At 34.3% G+C, this 21805-nt stretch overlaps 1 protein-coding gene across 2 annotated transcripts; it reads right to left on the bottom strand.

Moving 5' to 3' along the window:
• Positions 1–857: 857 nt before the first annotated feature.
• LOC106057652 (acyl-CoA:lysophosphatidylglycerol acyltransferase 1-like) lies at positions 858–20077 on the bottom strand. 2 transcript variants are annotated; one of them, XM_056023336.1, is made up of 9 exons: positions 19878–20077; positions 16675–16767; positions 15013–15246; positions 13605–13819; positions 12942–13078; positions 11474–11616; positions 10917–11040; positions 1546–9112; positions 858–1189 (listed from the first exon to the last, which is right to left on the bottom strand). In XM_056023336.1, the coding sequence occupies exons 3-8, from the start codon at positions 15221–15223 to the stop codon at positions 8815–8817; spliced, it is 1128 nt and encodes a 375-aa protein (XP_055879311.1). In that variant the 5' UTR covers positions 15224–15246; positions 16675–16767; positions 19878–20077; the 3' UTR covers positions 858–1189; positions 1546–8814. The 2 variants fall into 2 exon arrangements, with proteins under 2 accessions (XP_055879311.1, XP_055879310.1); XM_056023335.1 differs by lacking the exon at positions 16675–16767.
• Positions 20078–21805: the final 1728 nt, after the last annotated feature.

The following is a 21805-nucleotide window of genomic DNA, read 5'->3' as shown; positions in this document are numbered from 1 at the left end:
AGAATACAGTTTTAATTGTACTGGGAAGCTTCTTCTTCTTTGTTCTCATTGTTATGTTGGAGTGTTCAGATGACTAGACCAATACATGAGATGAACTGCGCAGTGGTTTCCAAATGAGGGAGCTCTCTATATAGTTTTCTTTCTTTTTGGGTGATTTGGGGCCAATGTCTTATACAGGCCTCTTGGTAAAGAGAGCAGTTTTGGAGGACGTGGTCGGCATTCTCTGGTGATACTCCACATGGGCAGATTTCACTGGTTCCAATTTTGAGCTTCAGGTACATGTGTTGTCGCATTCTGTTGTGTCCGGTCCTGAGTCGAAAGATTAGACGTTGGTCTTGTCGGGATAGCTTATAGTAAGCGTCATCTTTCTTGTGATTTGGATGAGAGCTCGTCCATTTCTCATTTATTTTATTTACAATTAATTTCTTCCATTCTTCTGGATAGACTGCAGAGTTTATTAGTGAGTTAGTTCTCCCACTCATGGCGAGTGTGTCAACCTTCTCATTTCCTTCTAGTTCTATATGTGCTGGTATCCATTAAATAACAGTTTTTTTTACTGTTGTTGTTGAGCTTTGTAAGTGCTGTTCTGAGGTTTTTAATATAAGAGGAATCATAGTTGTATAAGCTTTGGAGGGTTGTTTTCGCATCGGTTAAATATGATGAGCAAATCATTTCTTTTTTGGTCAACCTAATTTGAAAATAGTCTTCCAACTGCACAAACAAGTTGTATTACTTTATTCTCAAACAAAAATCATTTTTAAAAATACTTTTTTTTTAAAGTTCTAAAAATCTAGGTCAGTACTCACAGTTGAGAAAAGTGTAACAGAAACGAATAATGTATTGAAAAGACAATAACAAATGAATATATTCGTTTAATTTTTGTTTCTGAGAGTTAGAAAAGTAAAACATGAACTCAATACACCTGGGAGATGGATGCACACGAAACAAAAGATTATGATAATATAGATTCCAAAATACCAAAGATAACATGTTTAAAGAAAATGTACAAACTCAGTCTAAAGTATTTTGGACGGAGAGAGAGAAAGAGAGAGAGAGAGAGAAACACATGAGCAGATTGGAGAGATATCAACCAAGAGGTGAGTTACAATCTATACAAGAGAGTTATGAGCTGCAGACTGAGCATAAGAAAGTTAATGGTAGCAGTGTCACAGCCTAGACATGTTACAACCTAAGACATGTTACACTTATTACAGCCTAGACATGTTACAAACTAAGACATGTCACAGCCTAGACATGTTACAACATAAGACATGTTACAACCTAAGACATGTTACAACCTAAGACATGTTACAGCCTAGACATGTTACAACCTAAGACATGTTACAGCCTAGACATGTTACAACCTAAGACATGTTACAGCCTAGACATGTTACAACCTAAGACATGTTACAACCTAGACATGTTACAGCCTAGACATGTTACAGCCTAAGACATGTTACAACCTAAGACATGTTACAGCCTAGACATGTTACAACCTAAGACATGTTACAGCCTAGACATGTCACAGCCTAGACATGTTACAACCTAAGACATGTTACAGCCTAGACATGTCACAGCCTAGACATGTTACAACCTAAGACATGTTACAACCTAAGGCATGTTACAGCCTAAGACATGTTACAGCCTAGACATGTTACAACCTAAGACATGTTACAGCCTAGACATGTTACAACCTAAGCCATGTTACAACCTAAGACATGTTACAGCCTAGACATGTCACAGCCTAGACATGTTACAACCTAAGACATGTTACAGCCTAGACATGTTACAACCTAAGACATGTTACAGCCTAGACATGTTACAACCTAAGACATGTTACAGCCTAGACATGTTACAACCTAAGACATGTTACAGCCTAGACATGTTACAACCTAAGACATGTCACAGCCTAGACATGTCACAGCCTAGACATGTTACAACCTAGACATGTCACAGCCTAGACATGTTACAACCTAAGCCATGTTACAACCTAAGACATGTTACAGCCTAGACATGTTACAACCTAAGACATGTTACAACCTAAGACATGTTACAGCCTAGACATGTTACAACCTAAGACATGTTACAGCCTAGACATGTTACAACCTAAGACATATTACAGCCTAGACATGTTACAACCTAAGACATGTTACAACCTAGACATGTCACAGCCTAGACATGTTACAACCTAGACATGTCACAGCCTAGACATGTTACAACCTAAGACATGTTACAACCTAAGACATGTTACAGCCTAGACATGTTACAACCTAAGACATGTTACAGCCTAGACATGTTACAACCTAAGACATGTTACAACCTAGACATGTTACAGCCTAGACATGTTACAACCTAAGACATGTTACAACCTAAGACATGTTACAACCTAAGACATGTTACAACCTAAGACATGTTACAACCTAAGACATGTTACAACCTAAGACATGTTACAGCCTAGACATGTCACAGCCTAGACATGTTACAACCTAAGACATGTTACAGCCTAGACATGTTACAACCTAAGACATGTTACAACCTAAGGCATGTTACAGCCTAGACATGTTACAACCTAAGACATGTTACAGCCTAGACATGTTACAACCTAAGACATGTTACAGCCTAGACATGTTACAACCTAAGACATGTTACAACCTAGACATGTCACAGCCTAGACATGTTACAACCTAAGACATGTTACAACCTAGACATGTTACAGCCTAGACATGTTACAACCTAAGACATGTTACAGCCTAGACATGTTACAACCTAAGACATGTTACAACCTAGACATGTCACAGCCTAGACATGTTACAACCTAAGACATGTTACAACCTAAGACATGTTACAACCTAAGACATGTTACAGCCTAGACATGTTACAACCTAAGACATGTTACAGCCTAAGACATGTTACAACCTAAGACATGTTACAGCCTAGACATGTTACAGCCTAGACATGTTACAACCTAAGACATGTTACAGCCTAGACATGTTACAACCTAAGACATATTACAGCCTAAAACATGTCACAACCTAAGATCTGCTACAGCCCAAAACATGTCACAACCTAAGACATGTTACAGCCTGGAGACACTATCATTTTGGTCTTGGCTTAGAGCTAGTCTCACCAGGAACTAAATAATTTTTCTATTAGCCCATCATTAACTATTGAAAATAAAAAACCAAGATTAAGTATTGTGGGGCATAAGAAAATAAAAACCAAGATGATCTCGTGCTCAAATCTGGATAGAGGCTCTTGGGATTGTTACTCCTGAGATTGAACTCTAGCAGCACCAGTTTTGTTCCAGATGCTCTATCAACATGTCCATACAAAGACATTGGACAACTAAGCACGTTATTGTAGCTCAGAAACACACTAGACAATGTTCAATAATAATAAATAATAATGTTAAGAGTTCCATCTGGCTAATCATAATAATGTACAATGTTGAATTAAAGAACTAATATCAATAATCACCCTTTAAAACGAAAACTTATAATTGTAGCTTTTATATAGCTCTACTTTCATGCTTTTAGCATGCTCAGAGCACAATGGTCCAATCTCGTTTGTGGAAAAGTGGGGGAAAGGGGGTATCTGGGAGAAGGTTTTCCGTGCTGCCTTTAGGCGCTCAGTAAACACAACTCTGCTCGAGTCGGGCGTCAAACCTCAAGCCCACTTCATAGGTAGCCTAGTTCAAGCGTACTTAGCCTCTCGACCACACTTGCTACACTTAAGACTGTTGCCTGGTGGTGAACATGCCTAGGCTACTCATGTCTGGACAGACTAAGTTTGTTGAACATGCCTAGGCTACTCATGTCAGGACAGACTTAGTTTGTTGAACATGCCTAGGCTACTCATGTCAGGACAGACTTAGTTTGTTGAACATGCCTAGGCTACTCATGTCAGGACAGACTTAGTTTGTTGAACATGCCTACTCATGTCAGGACAGACTTTGTTCAGCATGCCAACTCCTAACTTGAAACAACACAAATGAAAATAGGAATAACTATATTGGTATGGCACTTCATGTTGGAATTCACTGGGAAAGAACAAGCTTGGAAATCTAAGGGGGACAACCTTAGGAATATGAAAGGGGAAACAAGCCTAAATCTAAGAACGAAGTCTAATAACAAATGCAATAGGCCTTGTTAAAGGCAGTTCATAATGTTAAAAAATCAGAATGCAAGAAAAATACTTAACTAACTACACATATAAATGAACAAAATGATAAAAATATCATTAGTTAATGCCACCTGTAAATAAAAATGCAATAATTTTATAAGGAAAACTTTTTTTTACGCTAATTCTTAACATTGCATCTTTTTTTCTTCTAACCAATAATAGATAATATCAACAAAAGTAAAGCCAAAAAAGAAAAGAAAGGAGGTGTTTAAAAATATGTTCGTGAGATTTCAAAAGCTACTCAAGTGCTGCATGGTTGAAAAACAGTTATTTGAAGTATAATGATGAAAAATATAAATAAATGCGTATAAGTAATGGTAGTGTTAACTGTGTATATCAATGAAGCATGATAAATCTCAATAATTAGACAGAGCTTAATGTATAATAATATAATGATAATTCAAATCAATCTGCTCATGAAAGTTAAATAACAGATATGGAATGTACCTGGCATATATGGCACATTTATTTTACTGTACACTTAAACTATGAGTCAAACCTCATAAGACTTGGTGTAATTTTCCTTCCTTCTTTGGGTGTTGGCCAAAAGATAATCTTCCTATCTGAATATGTTTTAATTAACACTAGCCTTGTATATTAAAAGAAATTATAGCCATGCTTTAGTATATCAATCTGGCATGCTGCAATTATATTAACCTCTGGCTATGTAGGATCACATTAAACTCAGTACATATGTGACAGAGTCAATTTAAATCTTTTCTATTTCTTGGGTCTGCCCCTGTTTGCAATTATTTGGTTGTATTACATGAAAATTATTTGAAACCACCATACCTCGAAGACTTCAATACTATACCCTCTAACTCTACCAAGCTCCTGGGTAGCATGATCGCTTTCTAGGTAACTATAATCCCAGGCACTGCCAAATTCTAATAAAACACTCTACAAATTTTATTCATGTCATAAGGTTTGACTCAGCACTTTAATAATAAAATGCAAATTTAAAAAATCTAGGTGTACCTTCATGTTAAGTAGAAAAAATATAAACAACTGGTTAATATGATACTGTAATGATATGAAAAGTAATTTCATTTTACAATATATATGGCATGACATGTAGCCCTCCCCCAAAAAGATTTTTTTCCTTTTCAATGATGCGTACAAATAATGAAAACCTCAAACCAGCAAACACACACAAAATATCTTAAAAAACAAAATGATTTGGCTTTCTTGAAAGAAAAAAAAAAGAAATGCAAAGCAGAGATAAACATAATGCTAATAATAAATAATGCAGGAAATATCCACAAAATGTGGTTAACAATAAACAAAAAATGGCGCATGAATACAAATTAACAATAATAACAAATATATATGTTCTATATTAATATCTATAAATTAAACCATTATAACAGATTAAAAGTAATTAATAAATTAGATATATTTTTTAATGGTGTTTATAATGTAAGGGAGGTTATTCATCCACCAAGAGCACAAGGCAATATTAATATCTGGGTTCAAGCCCTTGGCCAATGTGTTGTTAATAAAAAGTGTTATTTTGCTTGTGTACAGCCTCAAATGTTATTCACCTTATTTCAGTTTATCTTTGTCCTTTTAAATAGCCTAGCTCTTTAATGACAGTCTAGTCTAGTCTCATGCCCACCATAACTTTAAAAATGGGAGGAATGAAAACTTGACTTATGACTTTTGTAACTATACATAGTTAGTTAGTGTATACAGCCAAGATAAAAATCACAGTGCACCTATACCAGAAAATCCACTACAGTTAGATAACAGAAACAAAAGGTGTTATATCCTATAAGGAATAACTGATCTGCTAATATAAACATGTGTATATTTATTTATTATTATAAGTCCAATCACAGAAATTGTAAAAATAATGAAAGAGTAGACATTGATTTAATTGCATTCAATAACTATTGCAATAAAATGCAGTGTTAACAGCCGATGTCTAATGTAGCAAAGTGCATTATGAAGTTACCAGAAGTTTTCTAAATTTTTGTATAAGAGCTCGTTCTGTTACTGTAGTTACATACACTTAACTCATTTTTTTGGGTAGTGAAAGCCAGATGATCATAATGCTTTTCATTTCTAAAAATATCTCAAATAGAAGTGACTACACACTACAGAGCATAAGGCCAACCATAGCAATGAAATGCCTGAAACTGCAGTGTATAGAGTAAACCATAGAAAGAAGAATGTTGATATGGCTTTTTTTCTGTTCTTAAGTTATTACCGCTTGCACTTATTAGATTAAAGTTGATTATACTATTTTTAGGAGGCTGAGTGGTAAAGCGCTTGGCTACTGAACCGGGGTCCGAATCCTGGTGAAGACTGGGATTTTTAATTTCGGGATCTTTGGGCGCCTCTGAGTTCACCCAGCTCTAATGGGTACCTGACATAAGTTGGGGAAAAGTAAAGGCGGTTGGTTGTTGTGCTGGCCCCATGAGACCCTCGTTAACCGTAGGCCACAGAATCAGATGACCTTTACATCATCTGCCCTATAGACCACAAGGTCTGAAAGGGGAACTTTACTTACTTACTATATTTTAATGGCCTTGTACTTGTATTATATTATTATTTAGATAGCACAGGAGCTAAATGTGACTTTTTATAAACTGGATATAGGAATGAATAGCTTAAAGAATTCATCGTTTCTTTTGCAAAGAAAGATAATCCAGAAAATGCTTCTACTTATCATATAAAATACAGACATTACTTCAAAAAAGATGATCAATCCCTACGCGTGTTCCTAGGTTAATCTAGTCATGCCTGTTAACCAATGACTTCAATTCTGCCAAGTCAAGGCAACCCATTCCATGCTCTAATAGCACTAGGAAAGAAGGAGCACTTGTACCAATTTGTCCTAGCATACGGAATAAGTAATGAATGTAAACATGACTGAATAAGGAAATATTGTAGAAAGAAAATGTTTTGTTTGTACACCTCACTTAGACCAAATGATTCCTACTATTTCATATTCATTTCTGTGTTAGCATATAATAGAATTATATTATAAAGTAAACTCACATATATCCTTAAGTGAAAAAAAATTACTTGTTAAAAATTACAAACAAAAATTAGTAAGTAAAGTAGAGTAATGCAAGTATGAGAGAAAGCCTGGAGAAAGATAAAAGGTAAAGAGCGAGAAGAACCAAATTATTTGATGGTCAAGTAAATAATCATTTTGATTGGGCCATTTCTTTTATAGAGCTAATAGCTAAATAAATAATAGTGTTCATCATATTGCCATACACCAGAATCAATATAACAGCTGTAGAAGGTGGGTAAATGCTCGTAGGGCAATATAGTATAAGAGAAACTAAAAAAAAAACAACAAAATCTATTGCAAATGAGATTTCTGATAAGGAGGATTTCAGATCATTAAAAAAACTACTAATATTCCACAGGTGCTACCCCGAAATGCCTAAGTAGTTGGCTAATTTAAATGTGTTTACATCAATGACTTCTTTTTTTAAATAGGACATCTAATTTACTGTGACCTATACAATGGTAATTACATACAAAAATTTCCTCCAAAAATCTCTGAAGTAAATTCCAGGCACTATCACATAAACTGAGCCATTGACCGGAGACTAAAGACTATATGGACAATGAGTAATTACAAATGATAAGAAAAATAACAAAACAGTCAAATTATTAACTCTTTCTCTCCGTAATTATTTTCCATGATCTGATGAAATTATTCTTTTGTTCATGTATAATTCACTTCCCTGTTATCATTAAACTTTTAAAAGTTTATCAGAAAACATTTTATTTGGTATAGAATTGAAGGGCAATACATGCTCTTTTTATAGAACACAAATTGTTTATAAAAAAAACAAAAATTAATTAAATGGGGTCAAATCAACCATGGTATCGTCAAATAGGAGAGAAAGAGTTAAGATTGCAGAGTAAGATAGGTAGCCATTGATATACACTGAGATACACTAGTTTAGGACAGGACTTCTCTTTCATTTAGAACAGAACTTCTTCCATTTAGTACAGGGCATGTTCATTGAGGACCAAATAAGTTTATTTAGTACAGGACAAGGTTCATTTAGTGCAGGACATATTCCCTTAATACAGGACTTGGATCATTTAGTGCAGGACATTTTCACTTAGAACAGGACATGGATCATTTAGTGCAGGACGTGGATCATTTAGTACAGGACATGGATCATTTAGTGCAGGACATTATCACTTAGAACAGGGCATGGATCATTTAGTGCAGGACATTATCACTTAGAACAGGGCATGGATCATTTAGTGCAGGACATTATCACTTAGAACAGGGCATGGAACATTTAGTGCAGGACATTATCACTTAGAACAGGACATGGATCATTTAGCATGATAAATAATGTAGCTTTTTGGTTGGAACAAGTATCAACATTACGATACAAAGCAATAAAACCAACAAGGTAATGGAAAACATGAATTAAACCATTATAGTACTTGTGTACAGGGGCCTAGACAAATCTCAGCATTTCACAGAATCAAACAAATCTAAATTGTTTGTAAATATGGCTAGAAAATGTAGCCTTTACAATGTGTGAAAGAGAAAAAAAACCCAACTAAATCTCAATATGGTGGAATCTAGCATGTAGAAATAGATTTGAATTAGATTTAAAATCTCAAGAAAGAAATATCATTCTAAAATATGAGATGAAGACAAGAGGAAACAAACAGAAACATGGGTTTAATGATGTAGTGGTAGTGAACATAACAGGAAGTTAGATAGAATGTGTGTACCAGGAGCTGATCCAAGAGGTCAAACTTCAAAACAGACAGTGGGATCTGCGGCAGCTCTGATGGCGCATTGATGATCTCATCAGGGAGACGGCCTTCCTTGTAGTAGTAGTCTAGCATGGCATCCTTCTTGGCATAAACATCATACAACCAGGAAGTTAACCCCACGTCATCTCTGGGAATATCTTGAGCACGATACACTCTGTGTAAAAGAAAAATATTTGTCTAAAATACTTTATTGTACTTTTGATTATTTTCATTATTTTCTTTTTATTATCATGATATATTTTTCTAAAACACTGCTATATATCTATGACCTTCTTTATTTTCTAAAAAGAAAATAAGTAGGTATTTCTTAAAAAAAAAACAATTAAACCCTAGGCATATTCATTCGTTAATCTAGTTATTCATTTTAATTTATTTTAGCCCCACCCATTCCATGCTCTAATAGCACTAGGAAAGAAGGAGCACTTGTACCATTTTGTCCTAGCATATTGAATAAGAAATGAATGTAAACATAAGGCAATATTGTTGAAGAAAGAAAATGTTTTGTTTGTACACCTCACAGATGGAGTGGTGGTGAATTTCAGTTATTAACATGGCCACCTGCTACAACATCAACCTAAATTCTAATTAACAAAAACAATCTAGATGCCATTATTACTAAGGTTCCACAATTCAAGATGACCATGAGTTTGGGAAAACTGGAAGCTCACCACAATGACCGAAATGGAGGTCCATAAGGCATGTGAGCACTCTACTGTGTGGCAATGATTCAAGGTCTACTTATGCTGATCAAGAGCGAAAATTGATTGCATTCCTTTGCGCTGAAAATGACATGGCAAGAAAAAGTGGTCAACAATTAGATACTCGCGCTAGAATGAGTCTTCCCAGCATCTTCACTATCCTCAGAGGTGGAACGTATCCCTAAAGTCAGCCTGTATGGATAAATCTTATCCAATTCTGATAAAGTTTTTTTTTTAGTCTACAGTAATTGGTGCAAATGCAGAACAGTTTATGTTTGTTAACTTTTTGGGAATGATGGATTCCTTTATCAAATAGACATACATTCTTTAATCCCTGTTTACTGGTCACACTTGATTGCCCATAGTATGCTGGCTTCTTTTACGTGTTAGCCAGTCAGGCACTGCCACCCCTTCCTGTGCCATCAGTTCATTATGAAAATATATGTTCTCTGATTGAACATGTTATACTAGTAAATGTAACATTTTCTTTCCTAGAACAGAGATTTCTAATCAAAAATATTTATGGTCTTTGCTTTTTCTTTCACTTTTAAGGGATACAACTCAGGACAGCTCTTGTAAGCCTTAACATCAACAGCAAGGTAAACTGTTCTTCAATGGATTCCAGAACACATTAAATTACAAGACAAATGAAAAAGCAGACACACACTGGCCAAAGATGGAAGAATCAACAAACAAATGAAAATCCCTCTGTACCAAAAAAAAATTTAAAAAAATAATAGAGTGTAGAATAAACGAGAATTGGACCAGTTCATCTCAATTATAAGCTATCTCGACAAGACCAACATATAATTTTTTTACTCAGAACCGGACATAATAGAATGAGACAACATTTGTTCTGGACGAGTGAAACCTGCCCTTGTGGAGCATCACTATAGAATGCTGACCATGTCCTTCAAAGCTGCATACTATATCAAGAGGCTTGAACAAGACTCTGGCCCCAAAACCCTCTTATATAGCAAAAACTATACGGAGAACTGCCTGATCTGGAAACCACTGCACGATTCATCTCAGATATAGAATTAGTGATCTGGACTCTCTGACATGCAAAATGAGAACAAAGAAGAAGAAATTTGATGCAAAGAATTTAATTTTCATATTATTTTTAGTTTCAGTATTGCTACCAGTTGTTTTTGTGTATATTGGGACTAAAGTGGTATTCATTCCTTACTAGTCTGCATCCCAGCTTGACCAAAAACAGGACAATCTATTATTTATTTTATTTCAAGATAATATTCTCACCTGTAATGAACTAGCACATCACTTTGAGGATAAAGTCCAACAACCATGCCCAACATATCCAAAGCCTTTCTATCTTTGTAGGCAATAGTCATGTCGATGACCCACTCTAGTGGTTTAGAGGAATCTAAAGGACAAAAAATATGTCATGCTGCACTTTCATTTTTATTAAACACAAAACAAAGAAGAAAAATACACAACACAGAGGTTCATCCCAATAATTAAAAGCATAATGAGACAATGTTCTGATTTCTAGCTTTCGAAAGGCTACGTAAAGGCTCTTATGAGTATTAAATATTTTTTAAACATTTGATTTATTTAAAAAGACATCATTATTTCCATTATAATAATTTTAAAAAATATTTTTTTTTACTACTTTAAAATCTTTGAATTAAATAATTAAAATTTCAATATTCATCTGAAATAAGAGTAGAGATATTTCCTTGTTAATGCTTTTAATTGAAATGAAAATTTAAACTTGAACTTATTTTATCATTATTCTTTTTTTTAGAATATCTTTGAATTATTAATTGCAAACAAATCTATCCCGAGTGACTTACCTTTAATTTGATAGTTACCATTCGGCTCCACATTGTCTGATGCTTGTTGAGGGACACCCACAGTGTCGAGGATAGTTTTTACAGCACCAATACGTGGAAGTGTAGTATGCTGAAGAACAGGGTATCCATTTTTCCGGGCGTATCTAATAAAAAAATATTGAATATTTCAGTTTTGTTGCATTTTATTTTTTTGTCAGAAAAAAAGTTACCTTTCAAGATTTTAAATCTCAAGTGATATAAAGTTCATTAGATTCATCACATATCTTTATTGAAGCCAGATCAATGGCCAATAGCCTTTAGTTAGTTGTTTTCTAGCAAAGCCCATTGTCTTTACTATTTGGTTAGCCAGATACTACTGAATGTCTCCTGGTAACTTTTGGTGGGGGTTTTGTATCTCACAGCGGTCCGTAGTTTTTTTTTATCTTGCTGTTATATTATTAATTAAGATTTAATTACAACACTGATGTTAAAGATACAACTCCATTTTACTGACATGAACAAGAAGGTGAAAAATTAACAGGAGACTGTAATACACACTAATAACATACTTGAGAAAAACCTGTGAACACACTTAACAGTAGAACAAGGGAGACTACAAAAAAACAAACAAAACAAATACACAACATACATAAATACACATAGAAATGTAACACTTGCTATTAGGGAGAGAGTTTAATTTTTTTAATATTGGAAATATTCAAGTAATTGTATTTAAATAGTTTTACTATTGTGGACAATACAGTCGTCTCAACGAACTATGTACAAATGAACAAAACTATTTTTGTATTTTAACAAATCTGTATGTGCCAGTAAACTGGAGTTATTCAGTCTAGCATATAAGAGTTGGATGAGTAACACCTGATAAAGTGACTTGTGTACATACTGTGCAGAAGAGAGTCAGTAAACAGTAGAGTGCTGAAGGAGACAGCATGTCACAATGAATAAATTAATTGTTGCAGAGCCATTAAGTCTTTCCTTGGTGTGTATTAGATTTCTATTACATGTAGAAATCATCTGCAAGCCATTAATTACTTGACACTGGCTCCATGGTTTGGGCTAGGATGCAATAATTTGTATTTCTAAAGGAACTCTGAAACTCACAAGTCAGGACAAAAGAAGTCTCAAGGATTCAAAAAAATATTTGCTGAGCCTTAAAACCAATTCAGTGTTATGCAGAGAAAATACCTAAACCATTTCACAATTTTGTGATTTGTTTGAAAAGCACAAACAAATTTAGCCTTTTTTTTTCAATAAATGTAATTACAAATACATTTATTTTAAATAGTATAGTTTAACACAAAAAGATTAAAACTGCAACTAATTGAATAGTGTGTGCTTATTGTGGTTTTAATTTGTTCTGCTAATTTCTTATGTGCTGTAGTTTTGTTGTGTAACTTTAACCAAATTTGACCATTTATTATTGCAACAAACTTATCGGGTACAATAATTGGAATAATTGTCCACCTACTGTTGACTTGACTCCAATCTTTTGTACATAAAACCACCTTCAGGAAATACAAGCAACCATTTTTTATTTCTTGGAAGGTAAATCTCGACCAGGTGTTTCTTAAGCCTATCCAGTTGGAGCTGACGCACGTCTTTTCCCTGCGCAAATAAAAAGACTCAGATCTGTTTCAATCAAAATATCGTGAATTTTAACTACTTTGACTATCAGAATGTTTCAAATTAATAGGAATAAGCTTCAGTCAAAGTATTACATTAAGTCTTGTTTTCAGAATATTTTATATAAACAAAGATATGTCTAAATTAAAATATAATAATTTATAAATTTTTTGGTAGTTAGTATCAAATAAATAAATTATAGCTTTTATATAGCGCTACTTTAATGCTTATAGCATGCTCAGAGCGCTATGGTCCAATCTCATTTGTGGACCATTGGGTAGAGGGGATATCTGGGAGGTTTTCCGTGCTGCCTTTAGGCGCTCAGTAAACACAACTCTGTTCGAGTCAGTGTCAAACCGCGAGCCCCCTTTGTAGGTAGCCAAGCCAATTCAAGCGTACTTGGCCTCTGGACCACGCTTCCCACATATTTTTAGCAAATGTTTTTATTTAGTACCGGTATATTGAAAACAAGAGGCATGTGTATATTAGGTAAAAATAAAATGATTACCTGATCAATGAAGAAATCCCCTCTAAGGCAGGACACCACACCAAAATGGGTGTATTTAAAAATGACATAGATGATCCACAACATAGTGCCAGATGCCATTTTCTTGTTGTAGGTTGACACCATTATGACTGGGGTGTCTCCAGTGGACTGGTGGTTACACAGGAGTATAGCTCCCTTGTTGTGAAGAACTCCAATGTCATCGCCACACTCTTGAACTAACAAAAATTCAACACCATATTTTTTTTTATTAAGCCGAGTTGATTTACCTATATATATTCCTAAATTTACTAAGCATATACCATAACCATTAAATTTACTGAACCTTAACAACTAAATTTGAATTTAGCTAAGTGCAGCACTCTAAAATGAAAATTTAAACATGGCTTCAGAGTTTTCATTCTATAGGTAGATAGAAATTCTAAATTAAACAATAATTTAAATAGCCCAATATTTTTTGTTTATTCTATAAATCTGATTTTTAGTTGTTTTTTTTTTAAATAGTTTGTCACTCTATGATACTTATGTTAGTCAAGATGAATTAATAGACTTTTTTTTAGCTAAGCCACACTAAATAAAAGCAACATTCTTGGTTATTTGATGACAGATTTGAAATAATTTTTGTTTGAGATAAATTTGCTGTTGCATCATCTCATAGTCATCATGTGTCCCTTGACTTTCATTGTAAGCGTGCTTTGACAGTTCGAGTAAACAAAACCTTCCACTTTTTTTCAATCAGCAGCTGTTCTAAGATATCAAGAGAGAGACCAGTCCAATCAATTCCATTCTAACAGCCAACTTTTCTTCCTGCTCCCTCCCCTGTAGCTTGAAGAATGACTTTTGACAGTGAGTCATGTCTTACACTAGGACCAAACCAGCTCAGCTTTCGTCTCTTCACAGTATTGAGGAGCTCTTCCTTCTTGCCAGCCAGAGTGTTGACTTGTAAAAGTACAAACTCCTTTGTCTTCTTTTCCTGGTAACTGATACCCAGCCATTTTTCTGTAGCATTTATACTCAAAAGCTTAAATTCTTCTTTCAGCCTCAGAGTTCAGTGTCCAACTTTCACAACTATGCAAGAGTACAGAGACTACTAGTGAAGAATACAGTTTTAATTTTACTGGAAAGCTGATTTTACTCTTTCACAGTTTGGTCATGGCAGCATATGCCAAACTCAAAATGAATTTTATCTCTTTTATTTATCCTTCATCTCTCGTTTATGTTTGACCTGATTTAAACGAGTCAACTTCTTATGTTTGGCCATTCAATTGTATGAAACCTCTCACACTATTTCCACCACAAACTAATATTTTTCTGTTGCAGCAAGATTGTAAAGAAAAAAAAAGTCAACTCTGTTTCTTAAGACGACTGACTGCTAAGGTTTTAGGGAAGCCAATAATATGTATACATTTACCCTTAAAGTTGTTGATTTCAAACCATGTGACCACCATGCACTGCAACATCCTGAACATAAAAGATTCTATCTTCCAGTATAAATTTGGAGCAATAAATCGTAGTGGGGTGAGAAGAACCATCCATACCAGATAGCATGGCAAAGAATACAGGTTGGACAGGAAAAAATATATAAACTTGACGACATAGCCGACATAAGTTGTTAAAGACATGTTTGTGATCCTTTGACTTTCACCTAAAAAATAAAAATTTAAAACAAATCTAAAAAAAAAAAAAGTAAAAGAAGAGATGAAGGAAAAAAAAGATGTACATATTAACCTTCTTAAGATGACCTGGCCGATCTATCGGCCCAAGGCTATAAGGCAAAAAAGACAATGCGGCCAATCTATCGGCCGCAATGTTTCCAACCACAAGATAGGCTAGGCAGTGTTTGTATCAGCCAATCAGATTAGTTCTTAATATTTTTACACATTAGTTGACTGTAATGGCGGCTTCTTTCGCTGTTTTTATGCAATAATTTCTTTGTATTGATTTTTTGAAGTTAGCTAGTGGTGAAAATTTTAACATGTCAGCCGGTGATATTGATGAAAGCCAACTTACTGACTTTGATTTTATTTAAACTATGATAGCCCTAATAAAAATCAGGGCATTATTAAGAAACGTTTTAGATATAAGTTTACACTAGTACTAGATCTAGATCTAGTATAGTGTTGACGATGTCTGTTCATGGTAACATGGTCTAGAGGTAAGGGTGAGGAGCTGGATAGAGAAGACCCATTTGAGAACCATAGACTGTTTTATGCTCTTTTTTACTATCAATTTAGTTCAAATGTTTGTCAGGGAGATTAATAAATATGATGCCAACTTTCTGACCAACAAACAGCTCAAAATAAGATCCCTGGGTCATAAATGGGTGGCTGTCACTGTGGCAAAAATGAAGGTGTTTGTACCTTGGAAGGGGGGGGGGAGAAAAGTAGTTAAATAATGTGATAGAAGTGTCTGAAGGGTCTCCGTGTACCTTGTTTCCCTAAACACATGTATTAGGGCTTAATCAAGCCTAAAACCTTTTAAAAAACTTTTAACTTTTAAAATTCTGTTCTGTTTTGTAAAAACATTTTTGGAAATTTATGTGCATAAATTATGAAAATTAGCTTGGTTGGCTTATTTAAATAAATATTAATATTTGATTGATTCCATAAGATTGTATTAGTTCATTCATTTCTCTGCAATAATATATATAGTTTTGTGTATGTAAAGTAATTAGTTTATTTGTTATTTTATTGTAAGAGAAGTGCTTAGTCTGGAAATAGTGCTCCGTCTTTTCGGCACAAGACATGCTAAAATGCTCCATCTCAAGAGGGTTAAAAGTTCCTTTTGTCTAATTTGTCAAAAGTAAGTGAAGGTACCCCTTTTGGACCATGCAGATGGTCTATAGTGACTATAGGGCAGATGTTGTAAAGGTAATCTGTTTCTATGGGCCAACGGTTGACGGGGCTAGATTACTCCAAGAACTAAGCAATGAGCAAGCCCCAATGTTCAAAATACTTTTTCAGGCATCTCATAACCAGGGCAGTGTACCAAGGGACTGGAAAGAAGCTAATGTCACCCCCCCCCCCCAATTAAAAAAAGTAGTAAAATCTGACTACAGACAAGTATCACTTACCAGCATCACATATTAAATCCTAGAACACATAATATGTAGCAACATCATAAACCACTTAGACAAACATAATGTCCTGACTCCATACCAACATGGCTTTAAGAAATATAGATCATGTGAAACACAACTAATAGGACTAATTGATGATTTTTCAAAAGGTTTAGATAATAGAGAGCAAATAGATGCTATCTTGCTAGATTTTCCCAAGGATTTTGACAAAGTTCACCACCATAGTTTGCTTAAAAAAATTAAAATATTTTAGCATTGATGGTCCATTGCATCAGTGGATTAAAGATTTTCTGATAGGGAGAGAACAAACTTTAATAATAAATGGCTCTAAATCAACATCAATAACAGTAAACTCAGGTGTACCTCAAGGAACAGTCTTGGGTCCACTACTATTTTTAATAGACATAAATGATTTACCAAATTGCATTAGTTCAGGAACAAAAGTCAGATTATTTGCAGACAATTGCATAATATATAGAACAATAAAAATAGCACAAGATACAGAAATTTTATAAAGAGAATTAGATGAATTACAGAAATGGGAATCCAATTGGAGTATCTTATCTTACTTATATAATAGAGACGTTACTTCAAAAAAGAAGATGATTACGTCCTACGCGTCATGCATTTAGTCATGCATATTAACCAATGACTTAAATTCAGCCAAGTCACTGGTTTTCCTGGCTAGCTCAGGCAACCCATTCCATGCTCTAATAGCACTAGGGAAGAAGGAGTGTTTGTACAAATTTGTCCTAGCATATGGGACGAGGAATGTGCCTTTATCTTTGTGTCTTTCAGAGTATTTTATTAAATTCTGTTTTTGTATTTGAAGATTATGGTTCAGTGTTTTATGTATGATTGCTACTTTACTTTTGAGCCTTCTGTCCTGAAGGCTTTCTAAATTTAGTGATTTTACTAAAGGTGTTACTCTAGTCAAATGTGAATATTCGTTTGTTATGAATCTCACTGCTCTATTTTGTGTCTGTTCCAGTTTCTTAATGTTTTCTTGAGTTGAGTATGTCTTTCCACCCAGAAAAATGTCACTTATTAAGAGTAACAAAAAAACTAAAACAAATTAATTCCACTTATCTTATTCATGGTAAACAGGTAACACAGACTAAAAACGCAAAATACCTAGGTGTTATAATAAATGAAAAACTGTCATGGAATCCCCATATTAATGAAACTGTCAAAAAATCAAACAAAGCATTAGGGTTCATGAAAAGAAATTTCTAAAATCAAATAAGAACATCAAACTAAAATGTTATTTAATCTTGGTTAGGCCAATCATAAAATATTATATGCATCTTCTGTTTGAAACCCCTCAACTCAAGAAAACATTAAGAAACTGGAACAGATTTTTGTGGAAACAGCTTGCCGCCCAATGAGCCGAACGGCATGGGATGATCTAAGTCAGTAAGACCCCTCAACTCAAGAAAACATTAAGAAACTGTAACAGACACAAAATAGAGAAGTGAGATTCATAACAAACGAATATTCACATTTCACTAGAGTAACACCTTTAGTAAAATCACTAAATTTAGAAAGCCTTCAGGATATAAAACTTAAAAGTAAAGTAGCAAATGGACCGCATCACAAACCAAGAGATTAGAGACAGGGTTACTGCAGCGATCGGACCCCATGATGACCTGCTAACTATTGTAGAAAAAATGCAAGCTTAAAATCTATGGCTATATTACAAGATCTTCTGGGCTCGCAAAGACCTCCCTTCAGGGAACAGTACCAGGAAAAAGAAGAAGAGGCAGACAGAGAAAGTGATGGGAGGACAACATAAAATAATGGACAGGCCTGCCATTAAAAGAGGTTCTAAACAAGGCAAAAGACAGGGAGGAATGGAGAAAGATGATTGACAAGTCTTGCTTGGTGCCCCAACACAACAGACTAAGGGATAGGTAAAGGTAAAATGCATGATGCATAATAGGACATAATTATCTTCTTTTTTGAAGTAACGTCTGTATTATATAAGTTAAGATGTTGTCATGTGACCAGCAAAACAGCCAACTGCTTTACTTTTCCCAATATCAGGTACCCAGAGTTTGGTGGACCAAGGATGTCCTAAAAATTCAGAAGTTCAAAATCCCAGTCTTCACCCATATTTGAATATAAGACACCTCAGTTCAAAGTCAAGCACTTTATCACTCAGCCACATGTTAGATATTTTAAATTATTATAATAGGCAATGATGCAACTTAGTTTGATCAATAAAAAGGACTTGTGTTAAAATATCCCTGCCGTATAAAAATATAGCACTGAACATCTCAAATGTAAGACGTGTCAGCTGTGTAAGTGTAGCTTACATTACAAAACACTTTTTTAAAATAGCTTTGAGTAAAGACTCTATTTAACTTTATTACATACAATGATACATTCTCAACTTTAAAGTGGCGTCAACAAAACTTAATTAATTATTAATTTTGTTTCATAAGTTTCAGAAATTCCTTCCTAAATATAATGTAGATCTAATATTTAATATACACTAGATTTAATAACTAATACACTTATTATATTTTTTTTATACATCTATATATATATTTTTATAAACCTGGTGGTGAGACAGATGGGGTAGTGCTGTGTGTGTTTTAGCCTACCCAAATCGCCTCAGTCCAGCGCAGGACAAGCAGTGAAAGTACACGCCAGTTCGGGAAGGACCAGTGTTGTAAATATTATGCACGCAAGTCACGGCGAAAGTGATCAATTGGAGTGGTCAAACAATGTTCCATCCGGTTCAAAAAGGCCAGTAGAGATGCTATATTAGTATAATATAAGAGTGAGTGTGTCAAAATCAAGACACTTCACGTTACCTCGCAATGTGAACAGTACGAGGCGAAGTCAGAACCAGCACGGTGTGTGAAATCAGTCTGGAAAAGAAGCAATGTTTTTGTACAGTCAGTGTACTTAAAGTAAATGTTGTTGCCAATTGTCCAGTATTAGTATTAGCTGTGATGTATTTGAAATTAAACTGTTACTTTGGAGCCCTGAGATTGAGGTTCTTTAACTTAAGTTTGTTGTGTTGTGTGGTGCAGTTTGCAGAGAGCCTGGATAGATCTAGTGGAGAAATGTAACAAAATAAAGAGATCTAATATACTAGTCTATAATATAGAGAATAGTTCAATAGTGAATAGATCTATAAGTCTATAACTATAACTTAGTTTAAAGTAAGCTTAATTTCAATTTACCATGCCATACAAAAAACAATTTTATGAATACGCATCACTCATTACTTAATCTAGATTTAGAGTCTAGATACTGATAAGATGATTTAGATTAGATTTAGATCTAGATATCTAGGTCTAGGGCTAGGCTCTATACTAATAACTATACTAGAGTCAGTAGAAAATGAGTAGAGTCAAGATTGGTCAGGATTATGATGGTGTACATCAGGGGACATAATGCTTGTTTTATATGTGCTAATTTTAGATATCACGTGATATCTTTTTAAAATTTCTACGCAACCATATTCAGGTCATTAGTATGGTCAGGCAAAGTCTCTGGATGAGTAGGCTATTTTTGTTGTTGTTGAGACATTTTAGAAAAACAACAAACACTAAACACCGAAACAGATATTGTTTTTTTTTTAAATTAGGTGTTTAGGTTTTATTTGTAAAACTTCCATGGTAATAATTTTCTGTAAACTCTCCCAGTGAGTCCGTCAAGTGTTTTTCTGCATTCCAACTCTGAGATGCAGGAGTGCATTATACTGTCAAATGCAACACATTGCTTCCCCATCTTTCCAGTACTAATCTATACTATTCTATACACACAAGTGAATCGTTGATGGTTGTCACGTGACCGTACGTTTCGGTGAATGAGGCCCATTGTGGACCTGGGTTGGGGAAGATGACCGAGCTGGCCTACTGATGTGTGAAGAACATTCGAAACAGTTTAGATAGGCCCTAATGTGTGTTTGTAATGGACTTAAACACCACGCTAAGCAAGGATATAGAGTCTATTTGGTCACGCCAGTCACGCAAACGACAGCACAGAAAGATGTATGGACACGCGGACAACTTTTGTAACAAGAAAAGCGTTAGTAGATAAATGTTTATTCGCTTCAAATCTAATTTTTATATAATCAAAATTCAAAGAGGTGCAAATGCAACAGATTTTTTTGTTTCGTTGAATAAAAATTGACCGCCTTCGACAAATACCAAACGTTAAAGAAGGCCTGAACACTGGTCTGTGACGTCACAACATGTGGGCAGTTTAGAGCAATAGGTTCCCGGTCATTTCATCCCTGGTCACTTCATCCCCTGGTCATTTCATCATCTGATCATTTTATCTAACAAATAGTAATTGTAAAAATCGTGAAATAAGCAATAATTAATATATTCATTTTTATTTACATGACAAAAAGTGTAGGCCTAATGCATTAGATACGAATAAATTAGATGCCATTAAAAACGATAAAAATGTAGCATGTATAAATATAGAGGTCATGTAAAAAGTGTTTTGGTGTTTATCTACACCAATCAGATGTATATCTAGAGTGGGGTGGGAAAATTTAGATAAGATCGACGCCATAGACTTATAGTTATACTATATGTAATAGACTATTATAGACATGGAGATTTTTTAACACTACCAAAAAAATGTGAAAATTTTTTAAAAGTAGAAACAATGCGTTGTTTTGTAAAGTAGTTATGAGAAGTAAATTGTATTTTTTTTTCAACCCTAACCTATGTAACATATAATTTAATTTTTAGATTTAGATCTAGTAATTGAACATCAAAAAATAAGAAAACCCTGGTCTCATAATTATTATTTTGCAAATTTTAGATACATAATCTACAAAGATCTAGGTTATCAATCTATTTAAATGTACATAAGATGATTTAAATGAACAAGAATTATTTTCATCTAGGATTTTTGAAACATTATCTCAATGGAAACAAACAGGAAATGGCTTTGTTTCATTTATTTGCGTCAATATCCGAGAAATGATTTTGCATTATTTCTAAACTTTGAAAACTAAAGATCATTACTTTTCTAAGACAAAAAAGATTGATTGGGGCGACTACATAGACATAAATAAATATAGACTGGAAGTAGGAAGTTATTTTTATTTGGGGGAAGTCAATATGTTTTATGTACTATATCTATGTGA

This window comes from Biomphalaria glabrata, chromosome 3 (genome assembly GCF_947242115.1).
Source record: "Biomphalaria glabrata chromosome 3, xgBioGlab47.1, whole genome shotgun sequence".
Classification (NCBI taxonomy): domain Eukaryota; kingdom Metazoa; phylum Mollusca; class Gastropoda; family Planorbidae; genus Biomphalaria; species Biomphalaria glabrata.
Note: the sequence above shows the minus strand (reverse complement) of the source record. Positions and strands in the feature narration are given on the sequence as shown.

Coding starts and splice junctions, on each gene's coding strand:
- LOC106057652 (XM_056023336.1), bottom strand. CDS start 15,223: ATGTCTTTAACAACTTATGTCGGCTATGTCGTCAAGTTTATATATTTT. Junction 13,820..15,012: donor TGAAATCAACAACTTTAAGG/GTAAATGTATAC, acceptor AATTTTTGTTAG/TTCAAGAGTGTGGCGATGAC. Junction 13,079..13,604: donor GGGATTTCTTCATTGATCAG/GTAATCATTTTA, acceptor TTATTTGCGCAG/GGAAAAGACGTGCGTCAGCT.